This window comes from Rattus rattus, chromosome 1, assembly GCF_011064425.1.
Source record: "Rattus rattus isolate New Zealand chromosome 1, Rrattus_CSIRO_v1, whole genome shotgun sequence".
Classification (NCBI taxonomy): domain Eukaryota; kingdom Metazoa; phylum Chordata; class Mammalia; order Rodentia; family Muridae; genus Rattus; species Rattus rattus.
The window spans coordinates 28,450,286-28,471,923 of NC_046154.1; the positions used below are offsets into that span (position 1 = coordinate 28,450,286).

Below are 21,638 nucleotides of genomic sequence, written 5' to 3' on the forward strand. Positions count from 1 at the left end.
CTCCTAGATTTTGACTCGGGTGGGCCAAAGTACAATAAAACCAGAGAGCACTGAAAGCCCGGTTTGGGACGCGCTGAGTATGAGGTGACTGTGTTGCACAAGAACATGATTTCACTAGAGGTAGAAGGCCGCTCTGGTGTCCTCCTTCATCCAGAACAGGGTGAAGAAACACAAGAGGTGGGTTCGCCCCTCTTCAGAATCTCTTAAGCAGCAGCTGCAGGAAAGGCGTCGGGAAAGCCAAGACAAAGAGCGCTAGCACAGCTTTTGTCCAAACGGCCCCTTTAAGAAGCGCGCTCCCGACTCCTAGCCCGCCTAGCATGCAAATTGAGCAGCCGGAGGGAGCGTGCGGCTGATACCCGGTCGGGCTGCGGCGGTTAGTCCTCTCTCGGCCGCCGTCGCCTCCGACATATTGCCCGCAGGAGCTGCGGCGGCGAGCGGAGAGCGCCGGGGGAAGGAGATGGGTGAGCAGAGCTAGCTGGGCTCCTCCGGGGTCGCGGGATGGGGGAACCTGGCTGCTAACTGCCGCCCCACGCGGACCGGAGTCGCGGGGAGGGGGAGGGGAAGGGACGCGGCTCAGACGGGACCCCGCCCCTCCGGTCCTGAGGGGGCGGGTCACTGCGTGGTAGGCGGAGCTTCCAAAAGGGAAAGGGCCCCGAGGGGCTCGGGCTTTCTTTGAGGCACACAATTCTCCTAGCTGGAAATGGGAGCCGGGCACCCTGGTGGGAGGGTTTGTGAGCTAAGGGTGCGGTTTTAGGCTTGTGGTCGCCGGTGTGGGAGCCAATCTTCTGGACTATAGGAGTTTGCACTGAAAGCAGTGGGACCGGAGGGATACCTAGCCCACCAAGGGAGTCCATTCTGATCGAAGCTTATATAGTCTTAGTGAGCTTTGCCTGACTTGTGGGCGGGGTCTTTGGGTTGACAGTTGTGTGTGGGCGGGGTTTCTGGGCTAGGGGCTTTATGTGGGTGCAGAGCTTCTAAAAGATAGTGGGTGTGGGCAGAGTTCCTGGGCTGAGGGGGTGTGTGTAGGATGGGGGATGTTTCCAAACCAAAGATAACAATGCGTGAACAAAGCTTCCGGTCTGGGGGCTTGAAGTCAGCTCTTTGAACATGCATATTTTGAAGAGCTGTCAGAAAACCTTCAGAGATAGGAAAGCTTGTGCACAATGTTTATGAATGGAGGCTACTGTTTTGCTGTGAGGAAGTTTAATTAAGTTATAACTTCGATTCAGGGTTTGGGAGCTATGTGCAGGATGCTGCCTGCCTGGGATCGTAGACTAGACTACTAAACTTAAGGATATAGTTTTGTAAAATCTTAGATTTCGGATTCACAACCTCGGGACTCTTTCCAAGGCCATCCTGACGTTGAGCTCAGGCCCTGGGTCATTGAGTTAGATCCCAGAGCCCTGGAGGAAAAACTCATCTGAAACCTGGCCAGATTGCAAGCTTCTGGAGACTCAAATCCAGATGAAGTGCAGCAAATACCAGAGCAGAGCAGCTCAGAACTTGGGGTCTGAAAATCTTACCTCACTGCTCCTGTGAACTGGAATAAGGGAAAAGCAGTGAAAATAACACTGGTAGCACATGCCTGTCATCCTAGCATTTGGGAGACTGAGGCAGGTGAATTGTGAGTTTGAGGCTACCCTGTGCTTACATAGAGAGTCGCTTAAAAAAGTGAATTTACTGACCTTCCATTTTAGAGGGTGAGCCAGCAAACGTGTTAGGGTATAAGGTAATTGCAGAGGTACTGGACAGATTGCTCAACTGTTGAGTGTTTTTATTTCTGTAGAGGGCCTAGCTTCAAAGCCTAGCAGCCACTGTGACTCACAGCCATCCCTAGCTCTAGCTCCAGGGACCTGAAGCCCTCTTCTGGCTTCTGCATGCATTGGGCATACATATGTAGTGCACATACGTGCACACATGCAAAACGTTCATGCACAAAATGAATTAAAAAAATTCTTTCATGAGTGTAAAATAGAGTTTATTCAGAGCATGGGGAGGGGAGCTAACAGTGTAGTAGAGACAGAGAAAGGCAGAGAAAAGGAGTAGAGAAGTAGAGGGTGGCTATAAGCACATGGAGAGAGGCAGGGGAAGGAGTGAGAGGAGAGCTAGAGCAAAAGGGCAAGAGAGCCTTAAAGATTGCTTTTTAAAAAGATAATTTCAGGGGGTTGGGGATTTAGCTCAGTGGTAGACTGCTTGCTTAGCAAATGCAAGGCCCTGGGTTCGGTCCCCAGCTCCGAAAAAAAGAAAAAAAAGAAAAAAAAGAAAAAAAAAAGAATTTCAGAGAATGAAATGTGGAAAGAATAGAATGGGGGGGGAGGGGCAACTCCTTCTAAAATGGCAGTAAGGGGGCTGGGAAAAGGCCCAGGGAATGAAGCGCTTGAAGCCCTGAGGGCCAGAGTTGAGTTCCTCACCTGTCCGGAAGCTGGCTGGGCAGGTGTGGCACCTGTAATCAGTCCCAGCACACTGAGGCAAGCCATTAGTGAAATGGCGAGCTCTGAATTTACAAAGAACCCCTGCCTTGGTAAACTGGAGCACAAAGGAAAAAGAAGTTGGCTGTGCCAGGGGAGGGGTGTATGTGTGTTCCCTCACACCTTCAGTCTTAGCACTTGGGAGGCAGAGGCAGGCAGATCTCTGAGTAGGAGGCCAGCCTGGTCTACAGAGTGAAATTCAGATGAGCTAGGGTTACACAGAGAAACTCTTGTCTCAAAAACCTAAAAAAGAAGGATTGGGAGGCTAGATTGATGACTCAGCGGTTAAGAGAACTGGCTGCTCTTCCAGAGGTCCTGAGTTCAATTTCCAGCAACTACATGGTGGCTCACAGCCATCTGTAGTGGGATCTCTTGTCCTCTCTAGTGTGTACGAAGACAGCGATGGTGTATTCTCATACATAAAATAAATAAACCTAAAAGAAAGTGTTGGGAAGATACCTTAGTTCTGAATGTGCTTGCCCAACACCAGCGTGAGAACCTGACTTTGATCCTCAGAACCTATGTAAAAAAGGCGGATGTGGTAACCTAAGTGTAATCCCAGCACTGTGGAGACCGAGATCTGGGGATCCCTGGGGCTCACTAGCCAGCCAGCCTAACCTAATTGGTTGGCAAGTCCCAGGCCAATGAGAGGTCCTGTTTGAAAGTGACAGGGACAAGGACAAGCTAGAGAGAATTGTGCAGACCTGCTGACCTGAGATCAGTCCCTGGAGCCCAACTCCACATACATGTGTGCAGTAGTGCACACAAGAGGCGACACATGTGCTTGCTGGAAAGAGAGGGGCCATGGATACCTGGAGCACTGAGTTAGGGTGGGACCCAGGGAGAGAATAGCAGGTGACAAAGAAGCAGGCAGGAGCTGCTTCATAGGCTCCTAGGAGGTTTAAATAAGAAAATGAAGTCCATGAGCTCAAGGCTAGCCCTGCCAACATAGCAAGTTCCAGGACAGCCAGGCTTACGTAAAGAGACCCTGTCTCAAAACACAAACAGAAGAAGGAAGGAAGGAAGAAAAGGAAATACCAGTTAACCAAGAGAGCACTGCTGTCATCCTTGATATATGGCCTACAGGAGGACGAAGAGGTCCCAACAGGACATCTTACTATCGAAACCCACTCTGTGAACCGGGATCGTCAGGGGCCTCTGGTGGAGGCCACTCTTCTAGTGCATCCGTGAGCAGTGTCCGTTCTCGAAGCAGGTAAGCCACCTCTGTGTCTCACCCTTCCTGTGGTGGTGTGGATCAAGCTGTCCCTTACATGCCTGGTGGGGCTGGAGGGGACCAGAGTGAGCTCTGAGATTGGTCACTTGGAGAGAAGCCATGAGAGTCTATAGGAGAAACCACAGCCCTAGTTCCAGTTGGGGTTCTACTCCCAATCGCATGATGGCAGGTTGCCATGTGCTTCCGGCCCTCCTCTTCCGTATTTGTAAAGCAAGCCTTCCAGTTCCCTCCTGGCAAGTAAGGGAAGAGCTGGGTAACATCAGGAGAGGAAGGCTCTTCTCTTTGGCCCCTTCTGCACCAGGCAAGATGAGGAAGACTTCATCCTTTTGAGTTGCTTTTCTGATGCAGTGCACTGTGGTGTGCTCCAGATGCTTTTCCTGGCCAGGCTCTCAGGTTAGCTCCTGATGTTACCGCTTTCATCTCCAGGACCACTTCTGGGACGGGCCTCTCCAGCCCTCCCTTGGCCGCCCAGACCGTCGTGCCTCTGCAGCACTGCAAGATCCCCGAGCTGCCAGTCCAGGCCAGCATTCTGTTTGAGCTCCAGCTCTTCTTCTGTCAGCTCATAGCCCTGTTCGTGCACTACATCAACATCTATAAGACAGTCTGGTGGTATCCACCCTCACACCCACCCTCCCACACCTCCCTGGTAGGTGCTCAGCCAGTGTCTGCTGTGTGTGTGTGTGTGTGTGTGTGTGTGTGTGTGTGTGTGTGTGTGTGTGCGCGTGTGCGTGTGCATGTGCATGTGCATGCGTGCGTGTGTGTGCACGCGTGTGGCATAGCTTATCAAGTACCACTGTATACCCACTGTATACCCAGCTCCATATTGGGCATAACGGATGTAGAGGAAACAGGAAACTGACGGCTCTTAACTATTTCCAGCGAGCTTAGGCCTACACTGGGCATGGTAGAGGCAGCAGAGTTGATTCTGACAGGATGGATCCTAAGTCTTGTCTGAGAGATGAGTCATGGAAATGTATGAGTGTTTCAGGGGTGGACAGAGGAGAAGGTTCAGGGACAGGGACATGGTGTCAGAGCAAGAGTGCTCACACACCACTCTCTTATCCCCAGGGACTGTCCCACTTCCCTTCTCTGGGTCCTGTTCTACTCCTCTAGGTAATTTCCTGGCCTGAGTCAGCTGGAGGCCAATGAAGGTCAGAGAATGGGGACAGTCTCTGTGGAAAGGACTGGGCAGGGGGAGACAGTGGGTACAAGAAAAGCCTCTGTATCAAGAAGGGGCCCGTGTGACCCCGGCCTCTGCCCCTGACAGAACTTCCATCTGATCGACTTCAACTTGCTGATGGTGACCACCATTGTTCTGGGCCGGCGCTTCATTGGGTCCATCGTGAAGGAGGTGACTGGGTCTAGAGGCTGGCCAGGGGCTTCGGGATTCCCCTTCCCCCGGGAAGCCAAAGAGACACACTTAGCCCTTAGCCCTAAGGCATTTCCTCTGAGCTCCTTGTGGACTCGTTTCACAAACATTTCTGGTGTCCCATTCTCTTTCCCAATCCACTGGACATCAGAAAGATGGGCCTTACCAGCTCTTCCCAGACTGTTGTGCACCCTTCCCTGGGTGGGATTTTAGGCCGTGTTTGGTGGGATTTGGGCACAGTTCCTGTGGCCTCCATCCAAGGCCCCATCCTGTCGTATCTTACTCCAACCCAGGCTTCTCAGAGGGGGAAGGTCTCCCTCTTCCGCTCCATCCTGCTGTTCCTCACCCGCTTCACCGTTCTCACGGCCACAGGCTGGAGTCTGTGCCGGTCCCTCATCCACCTCTTCAGGACCTACTCCTTCCTGAACCTCCTGTTCCTCTGCTATCCGTGAGTACCCTCACCTCACCTCACCCCGTGAGTACCCTCACCTCACCCCAACACCTGACACGTGATTCTTACCACTTTGGGGCTGGGTTATCAGGCCTCTGTGTCTGGACGACTCACAGGCAGACAGGCAGCAGCACTAACTTCTCACAATGTCTGATGTCTCCTGAGATCAGGATGATTCGGCCTTTTTTGTAGAGGAAATTGAAGTGGTATAAGATACTCCGTCTCTACTTCTGGAAGGATGGGATAGCATTCAGATCTGACTGGATACCCAGGGAGACATTTGCAAGTGGGAATGCATGGGCTTGTTTTGCCTATCTTTTTTTTTTTTTCTTTCTGTTTTTGTTGTTTGTTTGTTTGTTTGTTTGATTTCCTGTTCTCTCCCCTCCTCCCCTTCCTCCTCCTGTCCCTTTCCCCTCAGTGTTTATGGAATCTCTTGGAGGCTTTTCACGTCTTTGTGTACATGTCTCTATGAGTGTGAGTGTATATTTGTGTGTGTGTGTGTTTGTGAGGCACACCTGTATACATGTCTGCATATGCGCTTATCTCCCTGTCTGCTTAGCTTGCAAACCTGCCTCACCAGAGACCCAACTGTGTAACATGGAGAGCTCAGAATGGCCCCTTTCTGGTCCAGAATCAAGCAGGCTCCTCCCCTGGCTGCCTGCATATTAAGTTACTTCCCACCCTTGTCCTTTTGGTTCCCCAACTTCCTCAGGATGGACCAGTTCTGGCTCTTGGAAAGCTTCAGAGCTGGGCCCCTGCTTCCCTACCCTGCAGGACTAAGAGCAAGCTGGTTCAGGGCTCTCACGCTTGCTTGCTTTGTTTCCTTTTTTTTTTTTTTTTCTTTTTCCGGATCTGGGGGACCCGAACCCAGGCCTTAAGCTTGCTAGGCAAGCACTCTACCACTGAGCCAAATCCCCAACCCCTAAACCTTTTTTTTAAAAAAGGAAAATCCCAGTATGTTATATGAACGTGCAGTATAATGAGTATGTTATTCAAAAAGTGTAGTGATGGGCATGGCGGCACACACTAGTAACGCTAGCGCTCAGGAGGTGGACGGAAGAGCATCAAGAGTTCAAGGTCACCCTCAGCTCCACAGTGAGTTGGAGCCAGCGTAAGCTACATATAATTCTGTCCCGAAAAACCCAAGCCAAAGCGAATCAACAGGGCTGGGGACGTCTCTCAGGTGCAGTGGGCTTGTGTGAGATGCACACACTCTTAGGCTTACTGCCAGTTCCCCAAAACAAGGAAGACAACAAAATAGCTTTTACAGAGTTGAATGTTTTTATAAGGAGTATCAGTCATGTGATTAAAATCCAGAAGAGATAGAGTGTTTGCCCAGCATGCAGGAGGCTCTGGTGCTGATGGCAAAAACCTGCACTTCAGCACTGAGGAGAGGAGCCTCGTGAGATGGAGGCTGGGGGGACAGCTTCGAGCTCAGTCTTGGCTGCCTGTCAGATTCAGTCCAGGCTACTGTATAGAAAACTTCTCTCTCGAGGTCTGGGGTGATGGCTCAGTGGTTAGGAACACTCACTGCTCTTCTCAGAGGATGAGGGTTTAGTTTCTAGATGGCAGCTCAGAACTGTCTTAACTCCAATCCCAAGGGCTCTGTCGCCCTCTTCCTACCCCTCGAGCCCTTTATACAGGCAAAAATACTCATGCTTGCCTTGCAGCGTCTGTATCACACCACACACACACACACACACACACACACACACACACACACACACACACACACACACACACACACACACACATCCCACCTGCCCCAGAGTTTCCCTGCATAGCCCCAGCTGTTCTGGGGATGGCCTTGAACTTAGAGATCCACCTGCCTCTGCCTCCTGAGTGCGGGCATTACAGGCGTGAGCCATCAGTGCCTGGCAGTGCCCGGTCACTACTGAGCAGTGAGGTAGGTGCTGGTTTTCAGGTTGTGCTTCCATAGGCCAAAAAGGCGATGGTCTACCATCAGGGGCCACCCGTCAGGCTTCAGTTCTCAGGCTGCATTCAGCTGGACCTCACAATCTGGAGCACTGGGCTGGAAGAAGTGAGTGGGAAGAAGGATCTGACTTGTAGAGTTTTTACCATCCTTCTTTAATCCGCTTCAGTCTTGCTTCTTGTGTTTCAAGTCAGATTCTCCCCCGGGTCACTGTGGGAAGATAAGCCGCTGGCTGCAGGGCGCCATCCCATAATATAATCGTATGCCGTACAGTTGAGTAGCCACCAGCTACCCTGGTTAAAGAGCCTCGAGGTGGGCTCCTCTGAAGTGTGTTGTGCTCAGAGTATAAAATACATAGGAGATTCTGAAGACGGCCTTCAAGCAAAGACAGACAGACTGACAGACAGACTTCTCCTTAGACAGAAACCTAAGCCCTCAGGTGCTGAAACAACTGTGTTTTCTGTGCACTGGAATAGAAAAAATGGAATATTCAAACCATTTTCTCTCAGTGTGGCTACTTTAAAACATCAATGCCCTATGTAACCTTTGCTGCTGGAAGGCTCGGCTGTAGTCTGTGGCTGCTCCACGCATCACCAAGTCTCTGCCTTCCAACTCGGTCAGGACCTTCTGTGTACCACTGAGCTTTTACAGTTTTCCTTCTTGGTGATTTAGATTTCTTTTCTACTTTTTTTAAAGGTTTATTTAATTATGTATGAGTTCTAGGAATCAAAGTCAGGTTGTCAGGCTTGGTGGCAAGTACCTTTACTCACTTAGCCACGCCTCTGGCTTTGACCCACTTTTTTGATATCTTGTCTCTCATCTCTGAAGGATTATGTCCAGGACATCCTACAGGTGCCACAATCTAAGATCCTGTATGTATGATGAGGTAACAATGATAAGCAGTTAGGTACATTTCCCTGTGTACCACATTACGTAGAGACCTTTAATACCTAATACAGTGTCAGTGCTGTGTAAAAAGTTGTTACCTCAACTAAGCTGCTAACTGTGGTCTAGAGACACTTGCCAATGGGAAAACTGCGCATGTTCAGTGCAGACACAGCCAACAATCGTTATAGGCTTATGTATTGAGTGCACACCGTCAGGAATGTAGCATCATTCCCGTGCCCAGTAGCACATGCCTGTAATCGAAGCACTTAGGAGGCAGAGGCAGGAAGATCTTCGAGAACCGCCTGGTCCACATAGCAAGTTAAGGATGAAGACAAGCCTGGGTTACATAGTAAGACCCTGTCTCCAAAGCAATGTTAGCCCGTGCCACTTACATGTACAGATTGCTACATTCTCTTTTAGCTTGTCCTCAGACTTCCAGCCACACACTCCCCTGACTAAGTCCTCCTAAGCCTACTTGGGCGCTGCATAGGGGACATGTGTGTACTGTGCAAGGATCTATTTCAGCACCCGACACGTACAGACACATGTTTTACATGCGCTCCCCTGTGAGGTAAAAAACATTGTCCTACATATGCACCCAGTTATACAACCTACATCTGTTTTTGTGACATTGTGTTATACTTGGTTTGAGACAAGGTCTCAATATATGGCTCTGGATGGCCTCGAACCCCTGATCGTCCTGCCTCGGCCTCCCAGGTTTTGAAGTCACTGGCACATGCTGCCGTGTCTGCCTTCACCTTTTGTTTGTTTGTGTTTGTTTGCTGAGACAGGCTCTCTCTGTGTAGTCCTGGCTGTCCTGGGACTCACTATGTAGACCAGGCCTGCCTCGAACTCAGAGACCTGCCTGCCCTGCCTTCCGTGTCCTGGGGTTAAAAGTGAGCACCACCATGCCTGCTCCCATCTTCTGCTTTTAAGTGATTGGAGGTGTTTTGTGTTTTGTTGTGTTTTTTCTGCTTTTCTTAATTTATTTGGTCCCAGACAGCTCTAAGTCTAAACCTAGGCTCTGTTTCTTCTGTGACTAATTGTGTAGCCCTTGAGAATGAACTACACTGCTCCGACCTACAGCTTCCTTGAGAAAAGGGTAAAGCATAGCACCTGCTATGCTCTGAGGAGGTTGCCTGTAGAAGACTTGGCCTGGACTATAGACTGTGCCGGATGAGTGTGGGTTGCCATGGTGATTGTTAGCCGTCAGCATGCAGGAAAGACCTTACCTCTTGCTTCCTACTGTATCCATCCTCAGTCCCAGCATGCTCTCGATACTAAGTCGGGTTTTGAACCATTGACTTGGATGGGAGGTGAAAGGACAGAAAGGTAGGAAGGGAGGGTCGAAGCCCAGAAAGGAAATCATACTTGTCCCCCGCCCCCTGGGTTGGGGGTCGGATTCTGACCCAAGGACAGGCCTGGCCTCTCACCTCTGCTTTCCACAGCAGGTTTGGGATGTACATTCCGTTCCTGCAGCTGAACTATGATCTTCGCAAGACGAACCTCTTCAGCCACATGGCTTCCATGGGACCCCGAGAGGCAGTCAGCGGCCTGGCAAGGAGTCGGGACTACTTCCTGACCCTGCGGGAGACTTGGAAGCAGCACACACGACAGCTCTATGGCCCAGAGGCCATGCCCACCCACGCCTGCTGCTTGTCACCCAGCCTCATTCGCAATGAAGTGGAGTTCCTCAAAATGGACTTCAACTGGCGCATGAAGGAAGTCCTTGTCAGCTCCATGCTGAGTGCCTATTATGTGGCCTTTGTACCTGTTTGGTTTGTGAAGGTACATAGCCAACGCCAGCCAAGCGTCTGGCTGCTCCCCCTGGCCTCCAGCCCTCCTGCTTGTATAAGTAACTTTCCTGGGGTTTTGGTTCTTTAGTACTGTTATTTCTTTGTTTTCTAGTGTGTGTGTCTGTGAGTGTGTGTATGTGTGTGTATGTGTGTCTGTGTGTGTTTATCTGTGAGTGTCTGAGTGTGTGTGAATGTGTCTGTGAGTATGTGTGTGTGTGTGTGTGTATGTGTGTGAGTGTGTGTGTTTGTGTGTGTGTGTGTCTGTGATGTGTGTGTGTGTCTGAGTTTGTGTGTGTGTGTGTGTCTGTGTGTGTGTGTCTGTGAGTGTGTGTCTGTGTGTCTGAGTGTGTGTGTGTATGTGATGTGTCTCTGAGTTTGTGGTGTGTGTCTGTGTGTGTGTGTGTGTGTGGTATGTGTGTATCTGTGTGTCTGTGTGTGTCTGTGAATGTGTGTGTGTGTGTGTGTGTGTGTGTGTGGTGTGTGTGTGTGTGTGTGTGTGTCTGTGTGTGTGTGTGTGTGTGTGTGTGTGTGTGTGTGTGTGTGTGTGTGTGTACATATATATGGAAGCCAGAGATTGCCATTGAGTGTCTTCCTCAGCTGCTCTCCACCTTACTTCTGTCACTGAGTCCTGATCTTGCTGACTTGGACAGACCCAGATCTCCCCGTCTGCCTTCCCAGTGCTGCACACGCAGGTGCTGAGGCCCTCCCCCCCAACCCCGCTCTGTTCCGCATGCTCTGAGCAGCAGAGCTCAGGTCCTCGTGCTTGTGCATCAAGCACTCTACCATCTGCATCATCTCCGCCGCCTCATGTGCCGGTTGGCATAGGAGTTCTCCTGGCGATCTCCTGGAGATCGGGAATGCAGAGGACCAGTGACCTATCCAAGGAGGCGACTCTGTATGTCAGTGGCTACTTTGGCACAGGTCCAGGAGTGTCCTATTTTGCCACTGAATAAAGAAACCGGTAGCTGGGGCAGGAGAGATGGCTCAGAGTTAAGAGCATTGGCTGTTCCTGGAGCAGGGTCCCAGCACCCACATGGTGTGGAACTTCCAGAGGTTCTGCCGCCCTCTTCTGGCCTCTGTAGATTCTGCTGCATGTGGTACAGAAACACACACATACACATACATATATACACACATGCAGGCAGAATAGTCATATGTGAAAGAAATCTTGAAAGAAAGAAGCCAGAAGTCATTTCTGAGAGAGAAACTATTCTCTCCTTTAACTTTCTTTAGCTGCAATAAACTTGAAACCTTGCTCCGGGATACACTACTCTGTCTGCCAGCTCCGCCCCCTCCTGTGTGTGTATGGTGTGTGTGTGTGTGTGTGTCTGTGTCTGTGTGTCTGTGCGCGCGCGCGTGTGCGTAGATAGGCATGTATATGCTGTGGTGTGTATGTGGAAATCAGTGGACCCCTTGTGGGAGATGCTTTGCCCCTTCCACAGTTTGGGTCCTGGAGCTTGAAGCCATGTTGTCAGGTGGAAGCAGGTGCCTTTACCGCCTGAACCATCTCTGGCCTCAGGATAAACTTTAAAGATGGGGGGTTAGAGGCTGGAGAGATGGCTCAGTTTCAGTTCAGAGGCCCAGTTTCCAGCACCCACACGGCAACTCACAAGTGTCCATCACTCTAGTTCCAAGGGGCCATGTCTTCTGGTCTCTGTATGCACATGTATGCACATGGTACACAGACATACATGTAGGCAAACACTCATTCACATCACACAAAATGTTTTTTGTTTAATGTGGGTGTTTTTGGCTACATTTATTGGTCTGTGCACCATATCTGTGCCTAGTGCCCTGGGAGGCCAGAAAAGGGTATTACATTCCTCAGAGCTGAACTTATAGTTAGGTGTAGGTCACCATATCAGTGCCGAGACTTGAACCCAGGGCCTCTGGAAGAGCAACCACCAGTGCTCCTAACCCTTGAGCCACATCTCTAGCCCCACAAAAATAATTTTTTTTAAAAAAAAAAAAATTGGATGTTGAGAGGACTCTGTGCAGAGAGCTTTGATATGTATTCAGATGTCTTTATGCTTAGGTTGTGTGTGGTTCCTCTCACCCTCATCTAACTGATGCGGAAAGGACAGACAAGTTAAATGATTTGCCAGAAGTCACATAGTTCATGGTTAATGTGCAGCAGACGCAAGACTGAGCCACTCCTCTGTCTGCTCACACATGCTCTGGCCGGAATAGCAGACAGTAGAGCGGATTCCACCGTAGGAAATTGACCGGAGGGCACGAGTCCAAGCTGTACTTTGCCGTGTGCAATTGTCGGTTTCAGGTGGTCTTGAAATCCTCACAGAACAATCCCAGCTTCCAGGTAGAACCAAGGAGGGGAGCGGGAGTAGGCCATGGTGGCTGTCCTGAGTCTGACCCACTTCTGCTCTCCCCAGAATACACATTATTATGACAAGCGCTGGTCCTGTGAGCTCTTCCTCCTGGTGTCCATCAGTACCTCGGTGATCCTCATGCAGCACCTGCTTCCTGCCAGCTACTGTGACCTGCTGCACAAGGCCGCTGCTCACCTGGGCTGCTGGCAGAAGGTGGACCCAGCTCTGTGCTCCAATGTGCTGCAACACCCGTGAGTTCCCCACCTGCTCTGCCTAACCAACCCTGGGCAGGGCAGCGTATGGCGTCACTTGCCCTCTTGCTCCTTACCTCATTCAGTTGGCCAGCAAACTTGTCCCGCATAGTCAGACACATGTCCAGTGTATGCTGGAGCTCTAGGTAGATCTGTGCTTGTCCTTGGGGAGCTTGCCTGGGTACCGGCTGTGGGAGAGGATCCAGTGATTGTGCCCAGCGATGCTCCCGACTCGTTAGCTCTCTGTCGTCCACTGTCTGACTGACTGACTGTTCATGCATGCAGTCATCCCTCAGTCCGGTCAGGTGCTCACAGAGTTCCTCAACCTTTACATTTCCCACGCCTTCAGGAGCCATTCTGCTCAGCCTGGGGCTGTGTCAGGCAGCAGAACTTGCTCTTTGACCTATAAACTATAGAGGACCTGAAACAGTAGAAAGAACCTTCCAGTGTATGCCTCTCAAGACCTCAGTCAAAGCAAGAGTGGTTCTCTGTTGGCTCATGGTAGACCCTGTCCAGGGAGGGAGAGCTACAGATGTAAACTCTTTAACAGGTTCTCATAGTGATCAGAGAAGATAGCCACGTAAAAGTTAGTTCAGACGAGTGAGGCAGAAGGCCTAGCTACAGGCTAACACTGTGGCCAGAGCAGAAGTTCACACCTCCCCTGCACAGGAGCCCTGAGGTGCTGGGCTGAGCCTCCTTTAGCCTCCTCATTCTTTGCTGGTCAGTGCCTAACACTTGTCCAACTCTTCAGCAGAATCCTTTTCCTGATTATGCTAATTATCCCTCATTGAAAGTTCTCATCATATCTGAGTCAGAAGCCAGCCAAGAGGAGGCCTCTCTGGCAGAGAGCCTTGTAGAGGGAGGCCAACTAGAGTGCAGCCCTCTGAGCCCAGGTGCGAGCCCTTGGGTTGATGCTACTGTCAGTCCCGGTCCTTCCCATGCTCTTGGGGAGATTCAGGGAGAAACAACTGACCTGACTGGATTGGCTCTGCTCAGCCTCAGGCCCTGGAGAGGGGGAGGAGTACAAAGATAGAATTTAGCTGGATGAGGTAGGACACACCTTTAATCCTAACGTGGGAGGCAGAGGAAGGTGGGTCTCTGAGTTCAAGGCCAGCCTGGTCTACAGAGTGAGTTCTAAGACAGCCATGACTACACAGAGAAATCCTGTCTCACAAACACACATACAAAAAGAAGGGATGCCGCCTGTCTTTACCTCACCCAGGCCCTTGACTAAGATCACGGCCTTTTGCCGAGCGTCCAGACTGACTGGGGGCCATGCACCCTAACACATTGCCTCTAGCCAGAGTGAGTCTCTGGGTTCTCATATACCTTATGCACTCGACCTCTGGCGTTCCTCCACGATGCACTGGAATGTTCTTTCTAGCCTCTCTAATTTCCTGACCACCCGGAAGAGCCAGGTGCCCTCCGCGGTAACAGACCTTTCCATTCAGTGCCCGCCACACGACATTCTCTTCCCTAGCTACCTTCTGTCGCTTTGTCTCCTGCTGCTCCTCCAGGACTAACGGCCTCTGGAAACCATGGCGTTTGCCCCTGTAGCACTCAGCTCTCTCACCTCTTCCATCAGAGTGCCTGGTTGGGTTTTGTGGACATTGTTTTTTAATTGTTTTGTTTTTTTTTAAGATTTATTTATTTTATTATATATGAATACACTGTGGCTGTCTTCAGACACACCAGAAGAGGGCATCAGATCCCATTACAGATGGTTGTGAGCCACCATGTGGTTGCTGGGATTTGAACTCAAGACCTCTGGAAGAGCAGTCGGTGTTCTTAACCACTGGGCCATCTCTCCAGTACACCCCCCACCCCTCACCCCCGTCCACTTTTCATTCTCCCCTCTGCTTGCATCCTCTGTGTCGCTGTGCCATCGGCTTTTTATTATAAGCAATCAGCATTGAGACAACAGCTGATGCATCTCTTAGTACCTCTAGGCAGATGAGGAAGGACAAACATTTACCAGATAGAAAACACAAAATAAAAAATACAAAATAGAAAACAATACAGTTCCTGCCATGCCTTGCTCTCTGCTAGTACAGAATTAACAACTGAAATACAGAGATACACCTTAATAGAATTGAGGAAGGTCACCCCAACATCTCCCCCTTCTAGTTCAAGAAATAGCTTCATCTCTAACACCAATAAACTATATTCAATAAGACCAATCATGGGACCTCTCCAGTGAGATGGACATTCGCAGCATCTAGTCCATTTGTATCTGACAACCTTAGAGACAGTGTTTCCCTATCTAGCTTCTCTTGGTGAGTCCAGAGTCTGTACCTAAATCACTTTCCCTTCACCACTTAAGCTTTCATACCCTCTAACCTTTATAACTTGCATTTACCAACCTCAAAACATCTTAGATCCTAAATAACTTAAGCTTTTATGTCTTTAATCTTTAACAACAAAACTGTAAAACTATTAACTGTCTAGTCCTCAACTCCATCAGAGACATGAGAAGGATAAATGTCGCCCAAGGAAATAGGAAATACCAAGCAAGCAGCTTCCTATAACAACTTGCAGCCAACCCCCTAAAATGACATCAAACATCCATAACCCGTGGAAGGACCAAAGTCACCCACCCACCTCTTGCGATGAGGGCGTTGTGTTCTTTAAATTGCTTCCTGCTAAAGGCATCTTTTGGGGACCCTAAGAAAATTTGAAAATTGCCAAGGCCTTGGACAGCTGGCTGTCCAGGCTCTGTGGGGTCACCTGAGGCTACAAAAATGCAGGGCTTAACTGTAGTCCTGCCTGAAGCAGTCTGTGAGGCCAGACCATATGAGGCTACCTGCTTTATCCTCATTGGTGTCTGGTCTTTTTCCCTTTAAACAAACTTTAGAAGGTGACATTATAGGGACATTTCTGTATTAACACATGAGAATAGAAAAAAGCTCTGATTTTTTTTTTAATGTGCGTTGGTGTTTTGTCTACATGTATTATATCTGTGTGAGGGTCTCGGGTCTTGGAGTTACAGAGAGGTGTGAACTGTCATGTGGGTGCTCGGAATTGAACCTGGGTCCTCGGAATTGAACACGGGTCCTCTGAAAGAGCAGTCAGTGCTCTTAACCACTGAGCCATCTCTCTAATCCCTATAGTTCTGATTTAAAACTGAAGCATATAGGCTTTGAATTACTTCTATCTCCTGACTTATATCCTGCCATTCCTAGTTTATTAGCACCTGTATAAATGGTAGAATTCTGATTTAAAAGTTTCTCTAAGTTTTGTTGTGTTGTTTGCAATTTAGCATTCCATCTCTCAGTCCTGTCCTTATCTGAGTCTATTCTACTTAGAAAAACTATAACCATTTCCGAATCTATTACAGTTGTTTCCATGCTGATAATTAAACAAAACTATACAGGGGCCCAATGCCCTCTGCCATGGTGTTTTCCTTTTTTTTTTAGATATATATATATATATTTTATATATGATGAGTACACTGTACTGTCTTCAGACACACCAGAAGAGGGCATCAGGTCTCATTACAGATGGTTGTGAGCCACCGTGTGGTTGCTGGGATTTGAACTCAGGACCTCTCTCCAGCCCTTAATATTTCTATGACTGTTTATACTCAGTCTCTCTCCTTTCTTCAGTGTCTGTGCACGCTTACAAAATATTTCTACCTATTTCTCTTTTATCTCTTCCCAACTTATATTTACCTCAGTACTTTACACTTCTAAACTTTGTCCTTTAGGGATTGCCGGTTCTGAGCAAACATTACAGGTTCTGAGGGCCTCAGCCGGGGATCACTCCCCGATAGAGGTTTTGGCTTTCTGCACACCCCCACTTCTCTCCTCAGCTGTGGTTGCTGTGCAGCCCCATCTACTGACTCAGGGCTCTCACAGGCAGCTGGCAGCTCCTGCTAGCCTCGCCCTCCTTCTGCCCAGCTAGGTCAGCCTCCCTCAGCCACTCTCCAGACACATGCATGCACACACACACACACACACACACACACACACACACACACACACACACTCTTTATTTCACCATAGCTTAGTTTTTCCTTTTCTAGAACTTGATATAAATGAAATCATAAATAGACACTCGTGTGCCCAGCTTCTTTCATTCGCTCTTATATCTCTTATCCTGTGGTTTGTATGTTTTTAAGTGAATGAACCAGTAAAGACCTTGAGGACCCTGGAATCTCACTGGGCTTTGGAAGGAAACTCTGCTTATTTGCCCCTCCCCGACTTTGTTCTTGTTGTTGTTTGCTTTTTTATTTTTTCCAAGACAGGGTAATCCTGGCTGTCTTGGAACTCGCTATTATAGACCAGGCAGGCCTCAGACTCAGAGCTCCCCCTGCCCCTGCCTCCCAAGTGGGACAGTTAAAGGCATGCGCCTCCCCCTCCTGGCTTCATTCTCAATGCCAGGCTTTGTGGCCTACTCTGAGGGCACAGGCACGAAGTAGATACTGTCCACTGGTTCCTCAAGGAATGGATACAGATAAGGACCAAACAAGTGGTAAACACTGGGGAATGTAGACCAGTAAGAGGCAAGAGCTTCAGGGGACAAAAAATGCTCAGTTCTGTAAAGAATTTGAGAAAGGCTTTCTGGAGGTTCTTAGGTTTTGAGTGGTAAGAAAGAGTCTGCCAGGATAAGACATCAGGAAGATCAGTCTGTTTGGAGGGTGTGTCTCATGCAGGGATATGAGCAGTGCAGTGGAGGTCAAGGGGTGCCCTGTAGGATCTCAAGAGGCCATGTCAGACTGCACAAAGATATGGCATAGGCTTCTGTGCATCTCAGCATTCATCAGCACAGTCAGCCCTGGTCCACCTAGGGAGCGGCATGGTGAACCTATAAGAAGTTACAAGTGAGGCACATAGGCAGGGAAAAGGTTTTTCTTCATAGTCCCTCACCTGTAGATGTCCCAGGGCAGCGAATTGCTTATGATTTTATAGAGGAGGCAGCTGAGACCCAGAAAAGGAGTCGCACTGTCCGTGTACTGGAAATAGAAGTAAAGCCAGTGACTGCCCTGCGCCCAGTCCGTTAGTACGGGTTTTGATGGGTGGGCTGGGGACAAATGTCCTCTTGGACTGTGCTTCCAGGTGGACGGAAGAGTGCATGTGGCCACAGGGTGTGCTGGTGAAGCACAGCAAGAATGTCTACAAAGCGGTGGGCCACTACAACGTGGCCATCCCCTCTGACGTCTCCCACTTTCGGTTCCACGTGAGTTCTGTTCTGGGCAGGAGGGCGGGGTCTGATCTTCAAGGCAGGGAGTGGGTGGCCTTAGCCGGGAGGACAATTATAGCTCTTTTCACTACACTGCCAAAACTCAGGAAGACGGTGCAGGTGCATGCGTGCAGCCCAAGGATGTCCGCACGGATGAGCACAGCTGCAGCTCCCTCTGGTCGCAGATCTTTCAGAGTACGGGATAGAGGGAGAGGTGATCTTACAATAAAAAAATGGGTTCTGATGGCTCACACCATTAAACCTAGCACTCGGAGACACAGACAGACACACAGACACACAGATCTTAGCAGTAGAAGTAGGCATGATTCAGTGCTGGGTGCCATACTGCTAAATCCCCAACCCCCAGCATTTTTAACGTATTCAATGTGCCATACTGAGAAACTTGGGAGCTCCTGCAGATGGCCCGAGTCAGCACAGGGGAAGGGGTTGCTCTGAATCACAAGGCTGCTGGCCTCCAGTCCCCTTTTGGAACAGAGACCTCATGGCACTACTCTGAAGAGCTCAAATTCTCTTACTTCCTAGTAGCCTCCGCTGAAGCTGCGGTCTGTGTGGAGCGGGGTACTTAGGGCCACAGTCTGGGAGCTGTTACCAGGGCAGGTACCTTCATTTCTCAGCAAGTGAGGAGATTTGCTCCCATACTCACAGCCTTTCAGCACAGGCCTAAGGCCAGCATCCTGGTCGTTCGCTCCACTCCTGTTGCTTCTTCCCCACCCTGTAAGCAGTTCTTAAGCTGAAGTTGCTTTTCTTGTGAACTGATCCCTAGACATGGAGTGCTCCTGAACTTAGCAGAAACAGTGTTTTCTTTTGTCCTTTTTTTGCTTTTCCTTTTTTCTTTTTTCTTTTTTTTTTCCGGAGCTGGGGACCGAACCCAGGGCCTACCACTGAGCTAAATCCCCAACCCCCTTTTTTTGCTTTTCAAGACGGAGTTTCTCAGTATAGCTCTGGCTATCCTAGGACTCACTCTGTATACCAGGCTGGCCTTGAACTCATAGGGATCCACCTGCCTGTTTCCCAAGTGCTGGGATTAAAGGTGTTCATTGCCACTGCCAGCGGGAGAAAAAAGTTCTGCATCCTGTTTTCCTTAGAAACACCTTACAAGACTGAAGTGTTGCCCTGTCCCCCAGGCTTCCAGTGGAGGAAGCGATGCTCAGAGGAGGGAGGAGGCACTGGGTACCCAGGCTATAGAATATAATCTCTCCATGCTTTTGATGCCTGGCAACTAGAAGTAAATAAATGGCTTTCCATGTTGCTGATGGAAGATTTGCTGAGCTAAAGTCTGCTGCACAGAGAACACCTAGGTTCAATCCCTAGCATCCAAAAAAAAAAAAAAAAGGAAAGAAAAGAAAAAGATTTGTTCAGGCCCAACAATACTCTGACATTTTAAAAAAAACACTGGGTTGTGTTTGGTGGTACGTGATTTTAATCCCAGCATTCAGGAGGCAGAGGTGTGCTCATCTCTGTGAGTACAGCGGTGTAGCAAAGACAGAGGTCGTCCCCCACTCACATACACACGGGGCCCCAAGAGCTTGTCCTCTTCACCATACTTCAAGACCTCTTCATCTAAGAGAACAGGTTTCTGGAGCATGTCCTCTGGCCTCTGCCTACCCTCTCTTGGGTAGTTCTTTTTCAGCAACCCTCTGAGGATCCTCAACATCCTTTTGCTGCTAGAGGGCGCTGTCATTGTCTACCAGCTGTACTCCTTAATGTCCTCAGAGAAGTGGCACCAGACCATCTCCCTGGCCCTCATTCTCTTCAGCAACTACTATGCCTTCTTCAAGCTGCTCCGGGACCGCCTGGTATTGGGCAAAGCCTACTCTTACTCAGCCAGCCCCCAGAGGGACCTGGACCACCGGTTCTCCTGAGTCCCAGGGTGATCCTCCAGAGGAGACAACATCCGGGCATCACCCAGGGGCTTCCTGGCCAAGGGCTCTTGGGATTGGGGGGAGGGGTGCAAAAAACAAAACAAAAAACAAAAAACAAAAAAACCCACCAGAGCTTTGTATTTTTGTTACGTACTGTTTCTTTCTTTGATAATTGATGTGATAAGAAAAATGTCTTATTTTTATACTCTGAACAAGCCTGTGTCCTGTGATTCTTTCTCTTGTTCCTGCCTGTCAGTCAGAAGTATGGGCATGTGAGTCAGTGGCTTCTGTGACTCCCCTGCTCCAGTGGCTGGGAGACCCCAGAGGCCATGGTGGCTGCTGCTAACTGAATGCAGGTTGTGGACAGATGCTGCTGTGTGCTCTACCTCAGCTCTTGCCGGTTGAGAAGATGTGTGCTGTTGTGTTCTCTCCTACAGGTGAACTGAAAGTCCAAGCTCTACTGATTGCTCATGGTAGCATGGTGGCAGAGCCAACATTAAAAAAAAATCCTCCGAAAGGTGGTGACACTCTTGTCCTAGATATGACTTGATTCTCCCAGCATGTAGTCACTGCCACCCTGCCCTGTACCGGATGATGGTGCCAGGTCAGGATACTGCTGCACTGGGGTGGGAATGCTAGAAAGATGAGTCAGAAGGTCAAGGCACCTTGTACCAACCCTGGGACCAATATGGTGGAAGGGGAGAACTGACTCCTGTAAGTTGTCCTTTAGCCTCGCTCAACACACACACACATTAAATAAATGTAACTTTTACATACCTTCAGATTTATTATTTTATGTATATGAGTGCTTTGCCTATATATGTATATGCTCCGTATGTGTGTCTGGTGCCCTTGGGGGTTAGAAGAGTGTATTGAACCCGCTGGGATTGCAGGTGGTTTGCGATTCCCATCTATTGGGAAACAAACCCTGGTTCTCTGAAAGAGCAGCAGGTGCTCTGAATCGCTGAGCCAGCTCTCCAGCCCCCAAAAGGTAATTTTTTTTTCTTTTCTTTTTTTCGGAGCTGGGAACCGAACCCAGGGCCTTGCGCTTGCTAGGCAAGCGCTCTACCACTGAGCCAAATCCCCAACCCCATCCAAAAGGTAATTTTTAAATTTGTATTTCTTGAAAAAAAAAAAAGAGGCAGCCCCATGGGGAGCCCGTTGGAGCTCTCAGTGCTTCTGAGGTGATAGTTATGGTTGCTGGGGTCAAAAGGAAGAAAGCCACCTCAGTGAGAATGAAGTATCTAAGGGATGCTTGACTCCAGTGCGTCAGGAGCCAGCTAACAGAATGTGGTTCCAACACGTGACAGTGAAGAAAATGGAAGGTCTCTGGAGGGCTGGATGGAGGGGAGATATGATTACAGGCAGGCTGTGTCCTAGAAGAGGGGTAAAAAAAGAGTTGTGGAAAGGGTCAGCTGGCTCTTCCAAGCATCGTTAGAGCGTTCTGAGGAGAAGGCGTACACACCTGAGCCTTTCTGCTCCCGCTATGGAGATGAGTTGTCGAGGATGGGCTGCAGGCTTGACCATTTGGTGTCTCTGTTAAGCAGGTACTGTGCAGCACATTGGGGTAACAAAGATGGGGAAGATCTCTCTCTTCCTTCTCTTAGATGATGGGAAGATAAGAACACACCTTGGAACCAAACCAGTGGGAAATGCTAAAGAAAGAACACAGCCAGGGCCACACAGAGAAACCCTGTCTCAAAACCAAAACAAAACTCACGGAGCAGGATGAAGACCCTGTCAGGGAAGACAGTTTCTCGGAAGAGCTAATAATTGAACTGGATTTTGAAAGAAAGGTTTACCACATGGTCAAACAAGACAAGGGATGGAACTGCATTCATTCTGAGGAGAGGGAAT

At 49.4% G+C, this 21,638-nt stretch overlaps 1 protein-coding gene across 1 annotated transcript; it reads left to right on the forward strand.

Moving 5' to 3' along the window:
* Positions 1 to 319: 319 nt before the first annotated feature.
* Tmem39b (transmembrane protein 39B) lies at positions 320 to 19,993 on the forward strand. Its single transcript, XM_032897042.1, has 9 exons — positions 320 to 461; positions 3,555 to 3,681; positions 4,129 to 4,348; positions 4,970 to 5,053; positions 5,365 to 5,519; positions 9,795 to 10,131; positions 12,530 to 12,717; positions 17,775 to 17,895; positions 19,539 to 19,993. Exons 1-9 carry the CDS (start codon positions 458 to 460, stop codon positions 19,779 to 19,781), a joined length of 1,479 nt encoding a protein of 492 aa, XP_032752933.1. The 5' UTR covers positions 320 to 457; the 3' UTR covers positions 19,782 to 19,993.
* The last annotated feature ends 1,645 nt before the right edge of the window (positions 19,994 to 21,638 follow it).